The following is a 20,822-nucleotide window of genomic DNA, read 5'->3' on the forward strand; positions in this document are numbered from 1 at the left end:
TGTACATCCTTTTTACCTAGAAAGTTTCTCTACGCTATATGCCAATAGAAGCCTCAGAAGTCTATTGAAATTGCCCGAACTGAGGCTTTACGTTGGTTTCTTAAGGAATCTCCAATGGCTGGTGGTTCCCCTGTGCCCCTTTGTCTCTAACTGTGTTGCTTTACCATCCAGTCGCCTTGGCTGACGCTGCAAAAGAAGCTGAAGACCATGTTCTGTCCGTGCTCCGCACCCTTCTCTCCTTGGAGTCAGGAAATGTTGCAGGGCCCACCACTGCTGAGCAGTGGATGGAATATCGCCTATCCCCCAGTCTCTCGGCAAGCAAAAGGGATATTCGCAGGGGGCTGCTCTTTTCCTTCACAAACACTAGTCTGCGGGCAATCTCGCGGTTGAACATACCTCAAGGCCGAGAACCCCGCGAAACGCATAAGGAGGTAAATTACTTTTGACCCTAAGCAATAGACCCAAGGCTAATCCTTAGCTGCAACTGTGTAAAGAGACAAAGCCGCCTTAAGCCTTTCCCGATGACTCGTCCACCTCTTTGGAACCTACAGTGACTTGCAGAAGGGGCGCGCATCGATACCTTATTCGCTGCATCATTAGTTATCGCAGTAGCTGATGCGTGGTGTATTTTTCATTGTTTTGCACTGTTGCTCTACAGGACAAAACAGTAGTGTTTCCCGACGAAACTCAAATCACCACGAAGCACCACAGAGGCATTCAGAGCGTCCTAGTAGAGCACCCCCAACGCGTTCGAGTGTTTATACTTCTTACGCCTACCCCAGCAGCAAACCTAACGCAGCTAACTGCTGCAAAAGAGCCCTGCTGTAGTGCATCACCCGCTTGGGGGGCCGATAGCCTGCTGACATCATCAGCGCCGGCTACTGCAGATGGTGCTGCAGAGGTGGTTGCAGGAAAGAAGGCCATCGATGCCTATGAGACGGAAGCCTCCTTTGGTAATGGCACGCGGATTATCATCAGGTGCGACGGCCGGCTGCTGCCGTATAAGGCTATCGTGAAGCGGCTACGACCCGCTGCTGCTCTTGCTGGTGTAGAGGCAGGCATTTGCCACTGACACTCCAGTTACACCTGTGACCAATTCCTCTCTACCTGAGCTGCTTGCCTCTTTTTCTGGCTGAAGCGGCACATCCCTCTATCGCCAGCAAGAACCAAGCATTTACCACAATGCGAGTGCCTTGGTGTTTCTCAGAAAAGCCCCCGGAGCAAATCCAACGGTTGAGGTCAATCAACAGCGTGGGGCCTCTTTTAAAGTAGACGACTCCGCACAGGTGACACAATTTTGGTGCTATTTCTTCCCCCTCTGCTACCAGTTGATGCTGCTGAATTGCCTTTACCCATTCAGTTACCGACAAATAGGGTGTATCCCTTTTTGGTGGCGTTGCGTCCTTTGCTGCAGGTTGTCGTGCGGCCGCCGGAGACATCTCTCACGGAGGGTTTGCAGGCACACCCAACCTTTGTAGCTGTTGTTATTGCTGATGATCTTCTTCTTCAATGTATTTTTGATCTGCCTGTTGCAGCTGCTTTCCCGGTAAAGTCCGTGGATAGCTGCCTCTATGCACATCCCGCTAGGTATGGCTGATGCTGCTGCAGGTAACTCTGTGTCAGTGGTGTTCTCTCTGCTTACTGGCGAGTTGCGGGGCTTGAAGGGGGACGAGGAGCTGTGCATTGTTGGGTGAGTCAGTGAATTAGTTTGATTCGACGTTGTGGATTGGGTGCTGCTGTTTCAAGAGACTTTTAAAAGCATCTAAACTTCTTCAAAGTTCAAGTATGCATACGACTCCTCTGAGAAAAACTCCTTTACGCGCATGCAGCTATTCTGTTACTGCTGAGGCAGGAGTGACGGCATACCGCGGGACAGCTCAGGGCAGGTCCTGCCTGGCAAGGAACTCTCTACCGCTACCGCTGCCGCTTCCTCTACTGCTACAGGGAAATCACAAACAGACAAGTCAGAAGGAGCGGAGGACATTGTGTGGCCACCGCGGTTGTTTGCCGTATGCGGCAACACAGGAGAAGCCGAAGAGGTGCTGACACTTGAGTAAGATTGAACTTAATTCCTCATTTATGGCGTTAGGTGCCCCTACGGTTCTTCTTGTCTCCCCCTGTTGTCCCGCCTAAACTAGATACGTGGATGCTTTTACCTAGGTGTGCGCTGTTGCTTGCGGATGGGAAGCCACCTGAATGGGGGACGGAATCTTGAAGAGAGCGGCTGGGATGTGTTTGAACGCATCGGTAGTGCGTCTCAAGTAAAGCGGTTTGTGGCATTGGTTGCTGCTGATACAGGCAATTCAAATTTCTTAGGCAAGAAACGGAAGCAGAAGCGGGGGCTTACTGGGAGGGTCCCTGGCCCTTTGAAGGTGGCGAGGATATGCGTTTGGTGGCAATACGACCCAAGAAAGACTGTTGTTGTTTTCACCGTGTTACGAGGCTTCCTGAGTTTTTGGTACCTTTTTTGTTGCCACCTAGTCCACTGTTGAAAAAAACATTTTCATACCTGATCACATGCATTTCGATATGAAGGCCTCCCGGTTTCTCTTCGCCCCTTATGTGCCCAATTTAGCAGCTGACTGCCTTCTCAAGAGGGAAAGTGGGAATAAGCAGAACGTTCCGCTTGTCCTGCTGTTGCATTTTTAGGGTGCAGAGGAAGGCTCATCTACATCATGGCGATTCCCACAACATGACTGGATGAAGACAGAGGGGAGCCCCGAGGCCGTTACTACAGTCAGGTATCAGACGACTCCATAGGGTTTGGGAGCTGTAATCGCTTTTAAATCAATACCAAAGTTATTCCACAAGTATTGAGCTTCGAGTTTGCCCTAGGCTTTTCCTAAGTGGCTTACAATACTCAGCACTGAACCTTGCATATAAAATGCCACACCAACTCTTACAATGCAAGCTTCCTGGCTCTGGCGACTGAAGATGCACCTCCAACTCCCTGCCAAAAGCATGACAGTCGAGAATGTGTGTGATTCTTTGTAAGTTCCTTGACACTAGCGTTTACAGGGTGCGACTTTGCTTCTGTATTGGCAGAACGTTTCGTCTCTTTCCGCCCTTCGGGTCTCACGAGGTTCGGCAGTTCGAGCGAAACTACGCTGCATATCAGACCTGGGAGGGAATGAACAGTGGTTTGCTGCACCACTTGCTGCCAGTAGAGGAAAGATCAAAGCCAAGCGATGGTTAGTAACACAAAAATACCAACAGAGGCCGCTGCAGCAGAGGCCGCTGCAGCAGAGGCCTCAACAGCGCCAGCACCAGCAGCGGCAACAACAGACACGGCGGCATTAGGCTTACTGTGCAGCGCAGAAATCTTACTACACCACTTTTCGCCAGCTCGACCCCATGTGCAAGCCTGAAAAACTTTCCAGAACGGCAGCACTCTGGGGCGAACGGGGTATCAGAACCGTTCGGGGAAAATGAAACCGTTTTGTTATGTTAATATTATACCCACAGAAGCTGCGCCGCTCAAAGTATCAAGCACATTTTGGGCTGCTCGTTGCAAGCACAAGGAACAGAGGCGTTTTCTGAATATCCCATTTTCATGCCTCAGTATGGGGCACGACTACGCAGTCCCTAGTGCTATGTGTGTGCAAAAGCAATGCTGCTGCTACTGCACTGGCTGCTGCTGCGGGTGGTATCTTGTCAGGCTTCCTAGCAGCCCGGGCCTCCGTTGTTTCTCGCGGGTCGTTGGCGGCGCTACCCGGGCGAATGCAAGCAGAGCTTAGTGCACTCAAGTACCGCGCCAAGGCTGCAGCGCAGCTGCAGAGGTCTGCTGCCGCTGCTGCTGCTGCTGCTGCCCGCAATGCGGCAACTGCTGATGAACGTGAACATTTCTATTGTCGTGCTGCTGCTTTGCTTTTAGTATCATGCTTTTCCATGTGTTTATGATAGGGTGAGGTGGCCTTAAAGGAAGAAGAGGGAACTGAGAATGCAGGGACTTGTGTAGTGACAGAACGTGTCGAAACGCTGCTATAGAATTGTATTTAACATAGCTGGACTCCAGAGATCTCAGCAAACGCCCTGTGGCCATTATTGTGTCTCCCGCCATAGGCGTTGCATAATAACCAGGAAACTCAAGTATATGTAACCGACGACTGGGCTTACCAGGCATGAGACACTTGTACCAACACCGTCGCAGGAAACCTCAACACATCTGGAAGTGCCAGTGCGGCTGCCTCTGCAGGTCTGCCTCTCCCACTACTGCAGAGCACTTTGTTGAAGACGATCGCAGCCCACAGCCGTCTACTTCACAGCGCATCACATCCAACGATGGGGGCTTTGAGGCTGTCCAGCCGACACCGGCTGTTTTTAAGCTACATGGAGCATCCACTAGAGCGGTCAGCGCAGCCGCCGCTAGGGCTGCTTGTGCACGGCGGACTGCACTAGCGAAAGCGGCGAACGCAGAAGAAAAACTGCGTGTAAAGGAGCTTGATGGCCAGTGGGCCGCCCCTTTAGATGAAGAACACAAGGCAGCGACGCCTCCTACAGGGATGGCTCCCGTTAAAGCAGCAGGTGCAGCAACAGAGGAAATGACCGGTGCTGTCATTTTGGGGGAAACTCTGGCGGCTGCGGCGTCTCAGGCACTCTCTCTGACGGAACGGCACAGAAGTCAGTCTTTTGTTAGCTCCCAATACAAATGTAACACTCTCTCGATCGCTCGAAGGGACCCAAGTGCAACTACCTGCGGTGCAGGGGTCCAAACACTAACGCTACTTCTAGGATTTCAAGCCGCAGGCCACCGACCCCGACTCGTTAAAAGCAGCCATATACCATGCACATTGAAGGCTTGCTCAGTAATATATTTAATTTTTCACGGGCTGTACTAAACAAAAGTTCACTATAATACCTCCACGAGTCTCATCCTGCTTGTCGGATTACTACAGAAGTGAGGGTGCGACAAGAATCCGCCAGCAACGAAATTTGGGAAATCTGCAGCTCCGCCAGGCGTCCCCAAGGCCCCCAGGATGCCTTTAGTTTACGCCAAGATTCACAAAGAAAGCCATCTCCAGAGAGGCAAGAGTCACGTGAGAGACCGCAGGAGAGCCTGATAAATCAAGAGCACCAGCCACAGCAAGAGCACAAGCCTCAAGAAGAGCAACAATTCCGTGTTCAGCCAAACAAGACCTTCCTTCTGTATGATACTGCAGTGGGGCGGCGTGCACTCACAGCTTCTACAGCGCCGGAGGCCCAGAAGGGACTCACTGTAAGAAGCGTGCTTCATAGTAGCAGTGCTGTCGCAGTATCGTCTTGAACCGTTGCTCCTGAGGCTATCGATATGGTGCAGCTTCAAGGCTCTCGTTGCTTGTCGTACACTCCTGACTGTTTCTGTTACTCCGGGGGTACCCGAAATGATTCTTTGGCCTTCTCGATGACCTATCCTAGATAGCGATCCGTGGTTTGTATGACCTAATGCCACGAAATTTGTGCCTGCACGCAAAACAAATTCATGCATCAAATCGCATGGTCCCGTTCGTCTCTGACTGCTAACTTACACTGCATTTGAGGCCTCTCCTCCGCATGTATATTATAGCTGTAGGCCGGTACCTCAAATGTGGATACTCACAAAGGCATCGGATCTGGGTGCTTGCTCAAACTCATTAACCTATCCCTGCAGTGAGAGCAAAAGGGCCTCTTGAGGCCACTGCTTGACATGGGCCTTGCAGCCCAGACTGGAAAGAAGCACAACAATATGGTATGAGCACGCTGACGGCGAGGAGCAACGCAAATATTTCCGACTTGATGTCCGTGCAGGCCTCTGGGCCCCCATGTGGGCTCAAGGGGGGCCTCGAGGTGATGCCTCAACTGATTGATTTTGGGGTGGTATCTGTGGGATCGTCTACACTTTGTCGGGTGTCTGCACGTCTCCTTGGAACTGAGGGAAGCCGAGTCACCGCCAAGATAGAGGCACTTAATGGGCCTCCCGGAGTATCAGTGGATGTCGCAGAGTCAACTCCAGGACAGGTTCGGAACCCCCGTTGATGCTCTAGTCGCGCAGTACCTGCTGAGCGTACTACATGTTCTCACTACTGTAACCACAGACGCGAGACTGTTTGTGCGTACAATCGTTGTGCGGTTGCTGCAGGTAGCTGCGGGCTTAAAGTGGAAAGGTGCCGTACGGCTGAAAACCGCCCTATCACCTTCAAATAAAGCCATGGGTACAATGCCAAGTCTTCTGACAGCTGTCCTCAGCATCGCCACTCAGCGGCACGTGGCGTGTGTGCCTATCCGCGCTCTTATTAGCGAAGAGACGGCTCCACACAGGAATGCCCGCGAGGACGTACTTCCCTGCGAATGGGGTATTGGCCCCTCGCAGAGTGAGCCTTAGGGCCCATCAGGCATCAACATTACTGAAAGTGCGCCAACATAGCACGGAGGGCCAGAGGATGGAGCACTGGGCACCTTGCACTTCCGCGTTTCCGCGTGCCTACCAGCGCATTTCAGGATCGCTGAATCTCCTACATGCATATGCCTCTCCCTATCACCAAAGGCTCTCCTTTAACGACTGGCTCTACAAAACGCACAGGTTTTCGCCGTTGTGTTTTTGTTTTAGTAATTTTCTCTGACTTTCCGAACACATGACGGGATAAGAAGTGCCTCAATGATTCGGTGAAAGGCAAAAACGATATATACACGTGCGCCTCTAGTGTTGCGCATCGGCATGTAGAGATTGAGGACTAGTTCACTGAAACGCGTGCAGCGGGTCCAACGGGCGCAGAAAGGCAAAAAATACCCCGTTGGCGACGCTCCATGGCTCATGCGGCCCTACAGCTGTTCAGCGTCTGCGATTGGATTTGCGTGTATGACGACACTGAGAATCTTTATTTCGTTGATAGGACGATTTTTCTTTCCCACGGGTTCTTTCTCTATCTTATCCAAGGTGTCCATGCCGTCAATCAGTCTTCCAAACACCGTATATACCCCGTTCAAGTGTGGCTGCCGTGAATACGTGATGAAAAACTGTGAGCCATTAGTGTTGGGAGCCCCCTGGTTGGCCATGGACAGCACGCCTCGGCGGTCATGCTATCGTGTCAAACAGCACAGCAAGCACAAGCAGAGCGTTACGTATGGTGCAATATGCAGCATTATTTAGCGCCCAAACAAGTGTACAGAGACTGTTATGAAGTCGTCCGTTGCAAGCAGAGTTGGAAGCAGCATCTCTAAGCCCTTGAATTTGCCCCACTAGTAGAGTAGTGATACGCAACTACGAACATCGCCGTGGTGGCCGCGATATACTTGCGTGAGGATTAGACAGTGGGAAAGCGTCACAGACACACCAAGCCCCGCGCACAATTAAGGAAACACGGGATCCCCTATCTGTGGAACTAAAGAGCGGCCCTTTCCAAGAGTCCGCAGAGCAAGCAACGGCAAAGGGAGAACCAAAGCAGAAACAGGCCACGTGATGAGCTGCAAATCGATCGTCAGCTTAAGTGACACATGCAAGCACAGAGCCGAGACGCCCAGCAAATCCTATGGGGCCTCGCGCTAAGGCATATGTTTGCTGATGCACGTGGCACACACGGTAAGGCCCTTCCCTTCCCACTTCCCAATTCCTCCAAAGAGGCCCCGAGGACGCAGCAGTAAACGTACCTTGAGAGAGGAGACGAATTCGTCTTCAAAAAAACCGCCGTAAATGGACTCGCCTCCTTTCCCGGTGTTTGTGGGGTCACCTGTCTGCACCGCGAAGCCCTTTATGTTTCTGAGGAATAATGCCCAAGAAAATAGTTTGAAGCAGGAGAGTACGTGCAGGTACGGATCGGGGGAGTGAGCAAGTTCACAGAAAGGGGAAAGGCGCGCAGAGGAATAATTAGGGGCATCTTTGAGTTTCAGAACAGAGTGCAGCCCTCTCGGAAAACGCTGCGAACTTTCCGCTCAGTTGTACTCGCCAACTGGTCGGCCGATAATAAAACCAAAAGACACGGAAAGGGGGAAAGCAAGCAGACAGCAAGGGCACAAGCACGACGCGGCACATTTTAAGTGGATGCACAAAGAGCTGTCGTGCATACCAAAAAGAGGACCGCAACGTGTCGGTCAGACCTCAAGAAGACGCTGGAGGTCACAGTGCAAATAAGGCGGAGACGATTATATATATTTCGCGAGGCAGCAGAGAATGCCAGAACTGGGTGTAGCACGCATGCAAAGGCCCTGAGGCACCGCGCAAAAGGGTAAGCTAAGCAACCCAAGAGACGCATGCGAAAGGGAGATGAGGTTAGCAAAGCAATCGCATACCTTGTAAAGATGCAACCGTCGTACGCGTTAGAGGCACAGAGCGCCAAAAAGTTCTGCGGACGCACAACGGAGTGGCAACAGCCACCACAGCAACGCAGGAAGTAAACACAACGGAAGCAGCCATGATAGCAGCGGCAGTGATCACAGGAGCATCCGCAGTCAGCGTAGTAGGAGGCAGCATCGCTGCAGGATCAGCAGCTGCATGCGCAAATGCGGCGCGTTCTCGCGTAGGCAAAGGCCTCCTAGGATTTTTACTTTGCAGGTCCTAGGCGTCTGCTGGCAGAAGAGCTCCGCCTTGAGGTCCCCGTGAGTTGTCTTTAATGTGACCGACATTTTTAGCCGTTTCTGCGAGTCTCGTCGCTGCTGCTCCGTTAGGAGTTGTGCATGCCTGTGTAGGGTGGCTGGGGTGGCCCCAGAAAGCCTGGAAGGCCCTCTTGCTCTCTACGACAAGCAACCCTCCTAAATTCAACAGCTTCGTACACTTTGTGCCGGGAGAGTCCAGAAACAACAGAAAACAAGGGGATGCCCATATAGCGCGGCCACCTTTCTCGTCGTTAGCAGCGCCAGTTCATGCAGGCAGGCATCCAACAAACTAGGGGCTGCAGGTGTTTAGGATCAGAAGCAAACAAATCGTGGAAAGCCAACGCCAAACTATGACTGTTTTTTCGCAGTAACCCCACAGGGCCCCTCGACACGCGTGCATACAGCCAGGCCCGGAGGCCCCTAGGGGCCCCTCAGACGAAGGGGGCCCCTCAGGCAAAGGGGGCCCCTAGGGAGGAGGGTCCTTCTACTGGTATTGGGGGCCCCACGTGGGCCGTCTGCGGTTTACTGTGATGCTTCTCTCAGAGAAGGCACACAGAGAGGTAAGACTATGGCAGCGCCATCTTGTTAAGCGGCTTCTACTACGGGCATAAAAAGAGGGTCATTGCAGCCGTGCAGCGGCCCCTGGTCCTGCTACTGGTGCTGTCACCATTGCTGTAGCTGTTGCAATATCTGGCTGTACGGTATCATGGAGGTGGAGCTGTGTTTGCTAGAGCTCTTGCGAGGAGGGGCCTTCACTGTACAGCCCGTTGGGGTCCATGGTGAAGTGTTGCCCTCGCACCAGCTGCACCGAAGCTCCGGGGGGCAGCAGCAAGCAGGAGCTGCACGAGCGCGTCAGGAAGCACTGCTGCTGCTGCCTCTGCTACGGAGGATACCTGGGGTACCTCTAGGATCGTTGGCAGGGGGGAAGACTGTCACAAGACAGTCGTTGCGTGTGACCATGCCCGCAGCGAATTGTTCGGACACCACTGCCGCCGACCTTTGGTGCCGTGCTGCAGCACAGCTTCTGCAGTATCTACTGCTTAACCGGGAAGCCTTGCAGCTGCAACAGCGGTGGGTGCTGGAGTTGGGTTGCGGTTTGGGGGCTCCCAGCTGTCTCTGTTTCCTCCTAGGTGCCGCGCGAGTATGCGCAACTGACCACGATGCCGCTGCTCTCTCTCTTGCGCGCTGCAACCTGAGCCTCTCTTCTGTTTTGAATCCCCCTATCGGCCCCGACGCGGCAAGTGCAGGAGCAGCAGATCGGCTGGCTTCTGCGGCAGTGCGTGCGTTGGGAGAGATACGATGTCGCCAGTACCCCCAAAAGAAACAGTTGTGTGTGTCGGAGCTGCTAGATGCACTTTTGGGAAACCCTAGGACGTCTGTGGGGCCCCTTGAATGGACCGACAATGAAGCAGCCGTGCTGCAGCAAGTGCGTGCGGCCGCCGGGGAAACACCAATTCCACAAGCGGGCTTAGAGAGTCGCTTTAATCTGATTCTGGCAGCAGATGTTCTCTTCTCTGATAAGGCTGCGAAGGCGCTCGCGTCGACCATAAAAACCCTAGCGCGCACAGCTCTGGAGTGTGACACTTTGGGGGATTTTACGGACTCCCCCGCATTTTTATGTTTGATTAGCCATGAGGTCCGTCACGCGGTGTATATGCACCAGAAAGTCATGAAGGAGGAAGCTGACTCTGCGCTGCGCTCTTTCATCAGAGAGTTTACTCCTCTGGGAGACTCCCACGGGTCACTTGCCCAGAGATACGCCAGCAAGCCGTTGAGGCCGGGGGACGATTCCTTGATCCAAACAGCAGAAGCAGCAGCACTTAGGCCTGACGGCACGCCACAGAACCTTTCCAGTGGACTTTATGTACACCTGATGGAAGGTTCTGCTCCTTCCTTAACGGAAGGAAACCTTCCACAACACAAAAAGCATTGCCTCTCAGAGGGCAGTGTCTGTATCATTGCTGTAGGACCAAACCCTGACGTCCTGCAGATGCTGCCTGCGACATCTTCTTTTCCATCCTAACCGCTAACAAGTTCCCTTACTGCCACAACTAGTCCCTGGGGCAGCGCGATAACCGAAACAGCCGCATCTAAGAGTGCGCGATGCTCGTCGAGCTCTTGCAAAAGAGCAGCTGTGAGGGCGCTTTTTTGGAGACTTTAGAGGCCCCTTAGGAAAGGACCAGGGATACGCACTCGGTGACTCGCAACGCTGCTGACTAGATTCCCGCATTAGGTGAGTGCTTGCGGAAATGCACGAAGCAGCAAGGTGGGGGACTTCATTTCTGCCCGCATTCTAAGAAAAATACGGGCAAGAGCACTGGAATGAACGTTGGTCAGACGGCCGCGCAGTAGCTGTACACTGACGCGGAGTAGCTGTATACTGACGTGTCTGCTCAATATCGCGGTGGCTAGAGATACTTGCCAGCATGGCGGCGGGCATTATAGCGCAGAAAGGGAGAGAGAGGCTGGCACGGCAGGTGGGCTGGGTGGGCAGGGGGATAGGCGTACCGCACAGCGTCCATACAGCTGATAAACGGTGCGATGGGGGGTCAGAGGATAGCGTAGGAAGAGACACCAAAAATACTGAAACCCCATAGAGGGTCCAAAGCTCTCCGATGCCTCAATGGAAGCAGGGCGCACAAGCAGCCTATACAGCTAGTCGGTTAGCTAAAGGACTGGCTGCTCCGTTTGCTAGACAAAGAATCCGGGAGCACGCCCGCCGCGAATGGAGCTAAGCAACTTCGAAGCTGAGGAGCCTCGCACTACCTAGGTACATCTATTTTGATACAAGACGGCTACTTAGCTAGTTGCAAAGAGCAAAGCTCATAGACGAGCACTAGTAGCGGCAAAGCCATCAGCAGCAGCCACAAGCACAACGAAATCAGCTGCACCATCGTAAGGCCGCAGAAAAGAGCCTCGCCTCGGCCTCCCAATCCCCCCCTGCAGGAATGAGAGCAACAGGCGCACATTACACTGCTCGCACCCATCGACTGCTCGGAAACAGCAGCAAGAGGGGGAGTTTCATGCATCGGCAAGAGTTCACACTGCGTACAGATCGCCCTACCTTGTTCGCATCATCAAAAAGCCCCAGAGACTCGAGGCCGCACTCGGCGCAGGCCCGTTCGGCGATGCATTTCCACCCAACAACCTGTAGCAGCATGCGCAGCAAGCGTCGATAGCGGCATCTTTGTTGCTGCAGGTGTTTGCTGCGTTCCAGGAGAGAACACTTAGGATGCAACCTCCCCGGAAACAAGCATCCTGCACTGCAGTGGCAACAGCTCTGGGGAGACCGCAGCATGCGTCGCTGCTCCCGCTTAGCGGCAGCAGCAACGCAGCGGCAGCACCGACACACCTTTGAGCCCTTGATCGTGAGGCCGTCCACAAGGTTGGGGAGTCATCGATAAGCCGTTCAGCGTAGTTTGTGCGCAAAGGCGCCCGCACGCTGCACCACAGCAGTCTCGGAACAACCTGTCACGAAAGCGGCCAGAGAAGCAGACTCCGCAGCTATACTGGACGCAGCAGCAACAGGTAAAATAGCCAGCCTGGGCGAGAAAGAAGCAGCAGCTCACGCATCTACTCCTGTCGTCTCGAGATCTGCCGGTATCGCAGCATAAACATCTTCTGCCGCGCTGCCTGCAGCGGGTTGTTGCGTGGTAGGTCCAGAAATAGCCTCAAGCAGCTGCCTTTGCCTCTCCTGCCGTGCTGCTCTATCCATAGCCAGTCGGTCAAGCTCCTCTTGCTGCAGCCGCTTGGCGAGCTCAATGCAAGCCTGCAGCAGAAGCAGAAGCAGAAGCAGAAGCAGAAGCAGCAGAGGCAGCAGTTCGACGCCTTTAGGCAGCACAAGCATGCAGCCTGCGCTGCGCAAGCGGTAGCTATGCGTGTGCAAGCATGCATCTAAAGGACAGAGATAAGGCACACCCGTTCCTCAAGCTGTCTCCGAATGACGTCTTCCACCTCTTCCTCCTTCTGCAGCCTCTCCGCATAGCGCTGCCGGTGTAACTGGCGATATGCATTAAGGTCTGCTGCTGAGGAAGTCGCATCTTGTGCCAAAGCCTCCAGTGATACTGCAGTGTCAGGTGCCGGTGCTCCCCGTGCAGCAGTCCCCCCACCAACCCTCTCCTCAGATGAAGCGTCTGCATGCTGAGGATTCAGAGGCCGTTTCATGCTCACGTCTTTGCATGCATCATCAGCTGCATCTCCTGCGGATGCTGATGCTCCTGTTGGAGCCGAATCAGGTTGAGAGTAACGCACTCCCAGCTCGAATCCCTTGGTCTCGCTGTTTTCCATTTTTGTCTGAGGCTTTGCTGCTGTGCAGTTCTGCATCGACGCGCAAAATTGGATGCTGTCGCGCCTCCTCCTACTGATATTCTTCTGGTTCTGTTTCTCCTGCATGCACACGCTCGGCTCTGCTAGCCTCGTGACAAGAAGAAAGGCTGCAGACTTCGCGTCTTCTGGTCGATGAGGCTGAACGTGAGCCGTACAACAACAAGGTGCATGTCCAGAATGCAAAAGAGGCCAATCGATCCTTGCAAAACCGCAGGTTCTGTGTGTGCTGCTGGAGTTGCGAGACAGCGATTGCCTAAGGTCCTTCTGCTGATGCTCTTGGGAGATAACAGTTGCTTTGCTGCTGCTCGCCTCAACTGTCCAGAGCCTCTCCCTGGTGCCACAGCTCTACGGTAGTCCAGTGCAGCCACAGCGTCTTCCCCAGTGCCGTATTCCCATGGTTCTAGGGGAGAAGAGGCTGCAGTCAGCAGCGTGGTTAAATGATGTGTTGCCTCGGAGAAGGCACCGGCCTCGGGGTTCACCGGAGAAAAAGCCCCTCTTCTTCAGTCCACGAGGTTCTTTTCAAGTATAAAGATGGGAAAAAGACACCTGAAGTCCGATGGGAGAGAGGTCGCTGCACTCGGCTGCCGGGCAGATGCTCTTCCAGTGCAAGAGCGAGCGGCAGTGAGGAGTGCGTCTGCAGGCGTGAAAATCGGCGGTCACACAGTGCGAGGCGGCTTGAAGCGCTTGTTGCTTCTGCACGCAGAAACCGAAGAAATAATAGAGGAAATAATAGAAGAAACACCGAAATGTGTAAGACGCGCATCTCTATCACGGCAGCTCATGCAGTAACACCACCGGCACATGCAGCCCGGTCGTCCGTGCCCTCTTGCAACATGACACGACAAGAGAAACAGCCAAAGGCACAAAATGAGACGCAGTGAGATGGAGGATCACTTCTCTAGAACGGCAACATACGGGGGGAGAGACAGAGCGTTTTTTATCGCCCCTCTTAGCGCCTTCATCTAGCTACCCGCAGCCTCGTGGTAACACGCCTGCCCAGCAGTTACAGCAGCAGGAACACCAATAGCGGCATCCTTACGTGCAGTAGCAGCAGCACGAGTAGCACTACCACCGCGTCCAGCAGAGGCAGCGCACTGCGAAGATAGCCAAGCTACAAGACAAACTTCTGCATGGGAGATGATCGTGGCAGCAGCGCCTCCTAACCTTTGCAAACCGAACAGGCACAGAAAAGCGGCAACAGGCACGAAGATATCTGTGTCTTTCCCAGCCGCCGCGACGGCAGCGGTAGCTGCTGGAGCCTGAGATCGAATTCGCAGCAGCAGCAGCAGTATGTTTGGAGGTCAGCGCGTATTCAACGCGCTGATCCTGGAGGAGGGGGAAGAGTATCTCTCCGACTGCGAAGTCTCAATCGCCACTTCATATCCGGTTGCCTTTCCAGTTTCCCATGTTCGCGCTGCCGTGGCTGCTCTCGCAGCAGCAGCAGGTGACCAGACTGCTGCTGCTGCTGCTGCAGCGACAGCAACAGCGGCAAGTGATGATGAAGGGCCTGTCCACCCCCTGCTGGCGAGACTTCTTGGCTTGAAGCAACAGACGTCAGCTGAGGAGGGGCGCCTTCGCTTGTGCAGCAAGAGCTTCATTTTAGACCCGCATCGGCGAGCAGCGGATATCCTCAAGTTGCTGCTTAGACGCATCATCCTCATTGCACAGCTTCCCAGCAGCAACAGCAGCAGCTGGAGGGGGGTTGCTGATTCTGGCCCCGCAGCAGCAACAACGGGAGAAGTGCGACTGCTGCTCGGCGTGGCAGAGTTCATGCGCGTGTCTTTAACAGTCATTGATGGAAAAACGCGATGTGTGTCGCCTTTCACGCAAGAATCTGCTGCGACAGCATCCCAACCACCCCCCTTGTTCCCTCAACACCACCAACAGCAACACCAACAGCAGCGAAGCCCTTCATCCTTCGCTCAGGAACGTAGCAGGATCTTTTGCTTTGTCCTTACCATTAATGCGGCCGCTGCAGCGGCTGCAGCTGCAGCAGCAGCTGAGCCTGCAGGCAGCCGCAAGCTAACCTTGCTGTTACTCAACATGTGGCGAGTTTCTGCCGGCAGGGAACTTCTCGCGCGCCTGCCAATGCGTCCCCTTCTCGCAGACGGAGAAGCACCAGATGAGGACAAGCAACTTCAACAGCCACCACAACTGCAGCAGCTTGTGACACCCGAGATGTTCGCGATCTCAGTGCAGCGAGAGCTGCAGCAGCATGTTCGCTTCAGTTTTTCGCAGCTGGATCACAGAGAACAGCTTCTTCTTCCTACCAACACAGGTACACCCTCCGCACCAGAGGCATCAAAACCGCACGCCGAAAGTTTCCTGGACCGATGTCTTTTGGACCTTTTTCTGCAACACGCCGCCCCTTTCGCACAGGGCTTTGAGTGCAGTATTACACCATAAAAACGCATGCAGCCAGCGGGCAAGAGCTCCCCATTGGCTTTCGCGTGTAGTGCGTGTGTGTGCCTTCATTGGTGACCTTCTTGAACGCCTTCCCATAGGCTGCTGTTGCTAATGCCTGCACGTCTTTTTCCCCCTCCATGACCTCCGTTCTCTGCATGCAGGCTTTTGGGTGTCAAGAATCCGGCCCCTTATGTCTCAGCGTGCCCTCATGCTACTCACACCCTCCTTCCTCTACCTGGAGCCTCACCCCAACTTCACAAACAAGCCTGCAAAGAGATACCCCCTGTGTGCGCTTCTTCATGTCTTGCGGCGCGTCCGCTGTCTGCGTCCAAGTGCTCTCGAGCTCATTTTTGGAGCTAAAAGCAGCAGCAGTACCTCCGGGAGCAGCAGCAGCAGCAGTCATACCTCCACTAGAACGTTCCCCCCTCCTGTTCCTCGCTCTTCTTCTCCCGCTAATGCTGCCACAGATCAACAGGACGGCCTTGGTGTCCGGCATCAGAAAAACTACAAAGTGCTACTCCTTGAATTCGCAGATCTCACCGAAAGAGAGCGAGTTGCTTGCGCTCTGGAGCAGCTCAAACCCCAGTCAGGCTTTCGCTGTCGCTAAACGTATCAGTTGTGCCTGGCCTTTTGTTGGCAGTTGAGACAGAACTTTGCAACAGAGCGCCTCTTAGCCCTCGTGTTATCCGCAGCATGACGCGCCGCTGCGCGCATCTCTGGCAGCAGCTGCTGCTCTCCCGCCGCTTTTGAGATTTCTCTTACATGACTGCCAATACGTGCCGGTTCGGTTCCGCAGGGCCTTCATGCTGCAAGCATCCGACGAATTACTCCGATGCATGCAGCAAAGGTGGCTAGAGGGCCGCCTTTCCTCGCTGCATTACCTGCAGTTTTTGAACAGCGCTGCCGGCAGAAGCACCAGCAACTTCTCGGCGTATCCGGTCTTCCCATGGGTTATCCAGAGGTCTGGCACGCATTCACCAGTTTTTTCTGCGTCTTGCGCGCTGCTTGTGCAGTCCAGTGAACATCTGTGTATCTTCTTGCTGCCTTTGTTTTCTTTTGAAGAAGGGGATGCCTCTCGTTGCGCCTCAGCAGGCGCCCCTAGCGCCAGTGGGAGCGGCAGGCGTCAGCTCGCGCAAAAATACAGCGGGGGGTGTGGCTTGCGTTTCCACAGATACTCCGAAGCAGATGCGGCAAATCCGCTAAGCGATCCAGCTGCGTATAGAGATCTGAGCAAGCCGATTGGCGCCCTAAATCCGCAGCGACTCGAAGGCCTGTTGAAGCGCATGAAAGACATCCAGGTGGAGCGCTGCTTGAGTGTGCAAAGCCGCAGCCAGCGTAGAGTCTGCATGCGCGGGATGCGTAGAGAGCTGCGGTTCCTAGCGGAGCACGTACAAAGAACGCATGCACGACTTTAAGGCCCAAGACAGCAGGCACAACGGCCCTCCAGTTGCACTTCCAGCCCCCCCGCCCCCTTCTTCTTAAGGTCAGTGTGCGCGCATGCGTGGCTTTGGCGTCCAGGTGGATGCAGGCGGAGTGGGATGCTCTCCGAGAGCAGCAGGCTCACCAAGCAGTGGAGATTCAGGAGCTTCGGGATCTAACGCAGCAGCAGCTGACCTCAATTATATCTACGGCAGCCATTACAGCACTCCCGCATACACCGTTCACTTCCTTGTGCGTCTCTTACCCGAATGCCTGCTAAGGCTTCACTGTGGCCGCTTTGACTGCCCGCACAGAATCTTCAGATCCATGCAGGGCGCGTGGGCAGGTAAGGCAACGTATACCTGTCGTTCCTATCCCCCACCGTTCTGCCATGCATGCGGCTGCTGCGTTTGGAGCTCATGCGCTTGCTTTTTATCGTCAGCAGTGTACAGAAATTGCATGTGTTAAAGGATTGGGGAACGTGGACAAAAGGGCAGCTGAAGCACTCCCTACCCGTTTCTCCCAGATATTTCCCGCATCTTTGCGGTTTGCATCCTATCGCTCTCTAAATGTCATGCTGCTTTCTAAGCATCCTGCTGTTCTCTAAACGTCATGCTGCTTTCTAAACATCCTGCTGTTCTCTAAACGTCATGCTGCTTTCTAAGCATCCTGCTGCTCTCTAAGCATCCTTCTGCTCTCTAAACATCCTGCTGCTCTCTGAACATCCTGCTGCTTTCTAAGCATCCTGCTGCTCTCTAAACGTCATGCTGCTTTCTAAACGTCCTGCTGCTCTCTAAGCATCCTGCTACTCTCTAAACATCCTGCTGCTCTCTAAACATCCTGCTGTTCTCTAAGCGTCATGCTGCTTTCTAAACGTCCTGCTGCTCTCTAAACGTCATGCTGCTTTCTAAACGTCATGCTGCTTTCTAAGCGTCCTGCTGCTCTCTAAACGTCATGCTGCTTTCTAAACGTCCTGCTGCTCTCTAAGCGTCCTTGCGCGCGCTTGCACTGGTTTTTGTGGGGTGGATGCAGGAGCCTACAGCGGGCAGTCCACTTTCGTGGAGCTGACTCCCGAGTTCTACTCGTATGACCCCTCGTTCCTCTGCAACAGACTGGCCATACGTCTGTCCGCTAAGCCGACTGGTGCGCCCCTCTTTCGACCAGCAGCAGAAAGCGGCAGCGCTGCCGAGGGGAGACACTCGCTACAAGCAGATTTCGAAGGAAGCGCAGCAGCAGTGGCGAAAGCGGCAGCAGCAGAAACACTGGGAGATGTCGATCTGCCCGCCTGGTGTGGAGGCGACCCTGCGCTGCTGTTGCTGCTGCACCGTGCAGCTCTGGAAGGCAGCTACTGCAGCAGCTCCCTCCATCGGTGGATTGATCTTGTCTTTGGCTATAAACAAACGGGTCAGGTGCGCAAGAACGCGTTTAGTGTGAAGTCGCATGAAAAGGCTGGGAACAGGGCCTCTTTTGCTGCGCCTCGTTTCCTTCTCCAGCAGCAGCACGACCTATTGGCTAGGCCTTTTGTGAGACGACTACGTGATTAGGCTCCTAGCTTCAGAGGATGCAGTGCACGCCCTTTTGAGTGTCTTCCTTTATTCGATGCTCTTGATACACTGTTGCAGGAAGCCCGTGCGGCACACAACGTCTTCCATCCGCTAACCTACGCAGACGCTGTTGCTGCCGCTGCAACAGGCAGCTGCTGCCCCACGGGAAATCAAGGAGACGTCTTTTCCCTCGGGCTGTCGAGGCTGCTGAAGCAGCTCTCGCCCCTCGTGCGTAATGTGCAGCTTCAGGAGTTTGGTCAGACGCCAATCAAGCTTTTCTCGCAACCGCATCCAATGAGGTCTGTTACAGTCTTTTACCTTTCCCCTGCCGAACTTTTTGCACCGCTTTTTGCCACTATTCGCGCACATGCCTCTGCGTGTTGGAGCTCGCCTTGCTGACAATCCGCATGCAGGCTTTCCTCACCGCCATTCGACCCTGTAGAATGGGAATTCGCATTTGGTCGGTCAGCGCCTCGGCATCTGCTGACGGCTGATAGGTTCTGCATCTCGGCGACAGCGGCGCCAAACGGGATAGAAGCCGGCACTTCCATGTGGTCAGACACACCATGGTTTCTGTTCATTCAACAGCATCCCGAGCTGCTTCCAGGCCTCTTGAGTCCAACCCCACTTTCTCCTGCCGTGCGATTGCATCAATTCTCCTCCTCCTCAGCAGCAGCAGCAGCGGCAGAAGCCTCAGGCGGACCGCAGAGGCGTGAGCTGCAGCTTGTGAAATCTGGCGCTGCTGCTCAGAGGGTGCCCCCTGTGTGGCGGCACCCACCGAAGCCAGAAAACGAGGACCAACAAGTGCTCCAATTACTGCTCCAAGGGGCATCTGCTCCTCCCCAGCAGCAGCAACAGCAAGTCCCAGCTGCTGCGACAAGGAATGCTGCTGCCGCTTCAGCAACGCGAATGTGGGGCCGCTTTCCCCGCAGTGTTGCGACTGCCAATTCTCCTTGGCGCCAGTTTTCTGCTTGGTCCTGCAGCAGCCATGCCAGCAGCAACGGTAAATTGCCGGGCGCTGCTGCAACGTCCTCTCCCGTACAGCAGCAGCAGCAGCAACAACAACAGCAACAGCAACAACAGCGGCGGCAGCAGCAAGTGGCTATTCGCTGCCGATGGTTAGGCCTCTCTGGTCTTTCGTGCTGCAGAGGATCGCTGGCAGTGATCGGGCGAGACGGACGACTGTGCTGTTTCGACGCCCTTGAAGGCGGCCTCTTTCAACAGGAACAGGCGCTACACTCACTGGAATCGGTTGAAGCAGCAACCCCATCGGAAGGCCTCTCCTTGTCTGCATATGCATCGGCAATCCATCGAAAGGTCACCGAGCTGCCTCTCACCAGCGTTGCACACCTCGGCTCCTGGAGGCTCTTGGCCCTTGGGTGTACAGACGGCAGCATATATCTGCAGACCTTGCCTCATCGCGAAGTGATGCCTTCCCGCACATCCTTGAGCAGCGGCGCTGATGACAGCGCCGGCTGCTCAAGCTTCTATGAACTACCAAGTGGAGGCCGCAAAGAGAAGCAAAGAGCGATTGGGCACATCGACTCCGTCTTGTCGCTTTTCTTCGAAAAAACCGATGGAATTCTGGTTTCTGGGGCAGCGGACGCAACCGTGCGAGTATGGGGTGTCTCACCAGCTGCTTTGCTGCTGCAGCGGCTCTTCGATGAGCCGTTTTCAGAGGTGACAGCTACAGCAGCCAGTGGGCCCCTAGTCCTTGCGGGCACAGCCAGCGGTCAGGTGCTGCTGTGGGACTTGCGATGCGCCTCCCCCTGTGTTTGGGAAGCGCCTCAGGGGGGCCCTAACGAATTGGCAGGGCCTGTGAAGGATTGCTCCTTTGCAGAGGGGGGCAGAGTCGCCGCACTGGTGCATGCACCGCGGGCAGCCGCTGCTCTCCACTTCCAGGAGGAACGGCAACTCCAACAAGTAGGCGTGAAAGCATTTGGCTTTTCAGATCAGCAGCAGCTGGCAGCGGAAGCGGTCAGCACTGAGGCAGGGGCAGTAGCAGCAGCAGCTGGAGCAGCACCGGCAGCTGAGGCAGCAGGCGCAGGAGATGCGCCTTTCCCCGTGCAGCTGTGGGAGCTTCGAGGCGGCAGCCGAGTCCCCTTCAGGGGGCAGCCGGGGGCTTGGATCCATCCTGGTGCGACAGCAGGAGTCGTTACTTGTGGGATATTGGACGATACTGGCCTTGCCCTTCTGGCAGGTGTAGAGTCCGCGTCTGCCAGTGATGCTGCGGATTGTGGCGGTGATGGTGGAGCAGTTGTTCGTCTCGTCGACTGTATTAAGAGAGAGGAGATCAGCAGAGCGCGTCTGCGCACTGTTAGAGCCCCTCGGTACATATCTGCCTGGCCAGCGAATGCCCCCGCTTTAGGTGAAGCGTCAGCTGAGGGAAAGACCCCTGGGGCCTGGGGACCCACACTCGTCGCTGTGGGGGAGGCTGGAGGAGCTGTAGAGGTTCTTTGGGTGTAACGAATATTGGCTTTAGAAGACATATACACAATTGGAATGTTCGCTTTTCAAGGAGAGCCGACGTAGCAACAGCGTAGTACGGGAAAGAGGTGGATTGGATGGCTTGCACAGGAAGATATT

At 54.6% G+C, this 20,822-nt stretch overlaps 3 protein-coding genes across 3 annotated transcripts; 2 read left to right on the forward strand and 1 right to left on the reverse strand.

The window, feature by feature from the left end:
• Positions 1 to 6,774: 6,774 nt before the first annotated feature.
• LOC34623051 (peptidyl-prolyl cis-trans isomerase-like 3) lies at positions 6,775 to 8,571 on the reverse strand. The gene is made up of 4 exons (XM_022736187.2): positions 8,494 to 8,571; positions 8,239 to 8,291; positions 7,600 to 7,708; positions 6,775 to 7,032 (listed from the first exon to the last, which is right to left on the reverse strand). Exons 1-4 carry the CDS (start codon positions 8,569 to 8,571, stop codon positions 6,775 to 6,777), a joined length of 498 nt encoding a protein of 165 aa, XP_022588910.1.
• Positions 8,572 to 9,247: 676 nt separating this feature from the next.
• On the forward strand, positions 9,248 to 10,564 carry LOC34623050. Its single transcript, XM_022736186.2, has one exon. The coding sequence runs from the start codon at positions 9,248 to 9,250 to the stop codon at positions 10,562 to 10,564; it is 1,317 nt and encodes a 438-aa protein (XP_022588909.2).
• Positions 10,565 to 14,151: 3,587 nt separating this feature from the next.
• On the forward strand, positions 14,152 to 20,702 carry LOC34623048. The gene is made up of 8 exons (XM_026338304.1): positions 14,152 to 15,145; positions 15,435 to 15,858; positions 16,070 to 16,234; positions 16,445 to 16,571; positions 16,792 to 17,038; positions 17,725 to 18,101; positions 18,315 to 18,535; positions 18,650 to 20,702. The coding sequence occupies exons 1-8, from the start codon at positions 14,158 to 14,160 to the stop codon at positions 20,700 to 20,702; spliced, it is 4,602 nt and encodes a 1,533-aa protein (XP_026194089.1). The 5' UTR covers positions 14,152 to 14,157.
• Positions 20,703 to 20,822: the final 120 nt, after the last annotated feature.

Source organism: Cyclospora cayetanensis, unplaced genomic scaffold (assembly GCF_002999335.1).
Source record: "Cyclospora cayetanensis isolate NF1_C8 unplaced genomic scaffold, CcayRef3 CcayRef3_contig_25, whole genome shotgun sequence".
In the NCBI taxonomy this organism is placed as follows: Eukaryota; Apicomplexa; class Conoidasida; order Eucoccidiorida; family Eimeriidae; genus Cyclospora; species Cyclospora cayetanensis.

Excerpts from the sequence above, each read along its gene's own strand:
- LOC34623051 (XM_022736187.2), bottom strand. The coding sequence starts at position 8,571 with ATGTCGGTCACATTAAAGACAACTCACGGGGACCTCAAGGCGGAGCTC. Across the intron at positions 8,292-8,493 it reads AGACGCCTAGGACCTGCAAA|AACTTTTTGGCGCTCTGTGC; the intron begins GTAAAAATCCTA and ends GTGCGTCCGCAG. Across the intron at positions 7,709-8,238 it reads GACGGTTGCATCTTTACAAG|AAACATAAAGGGCTTCGCGG; the intron begins GTATGCGATTGC and ends ATTATTCCTCAG.
- LOC34623050 (XM_022736186.2), top strand. The coding sequence starts at position 9,248 with ATGGAGGTGGAGCTGTGTTTGCTAGAGCTCTTGCGAGGAGGGGCCTTC.
- LOC34623048 (XM_026338304.1), top strand. The coding sequence starts at position 14,158 with ATGTTTGGAGGTCAGCGCGTATTCAACGCGCTGATCCTGGAGGAGGGG. Across the intron at positions 16,235-16,444 it reads TTCCCATGGGTTATCCAGAG|ATACTCCGAAGCAGATGCGG; the intron begins GTCTGGCACGCA and ends GCGTTTCCACAG. Across the intron at positions 17,039-17,724 it reads CATGCAGGGCGCGTGGGCAG|GAGCCTACAGCGGGCAGTCC; the intron begins GTAAGGCAACGT and ends GGGTGGATGCAG.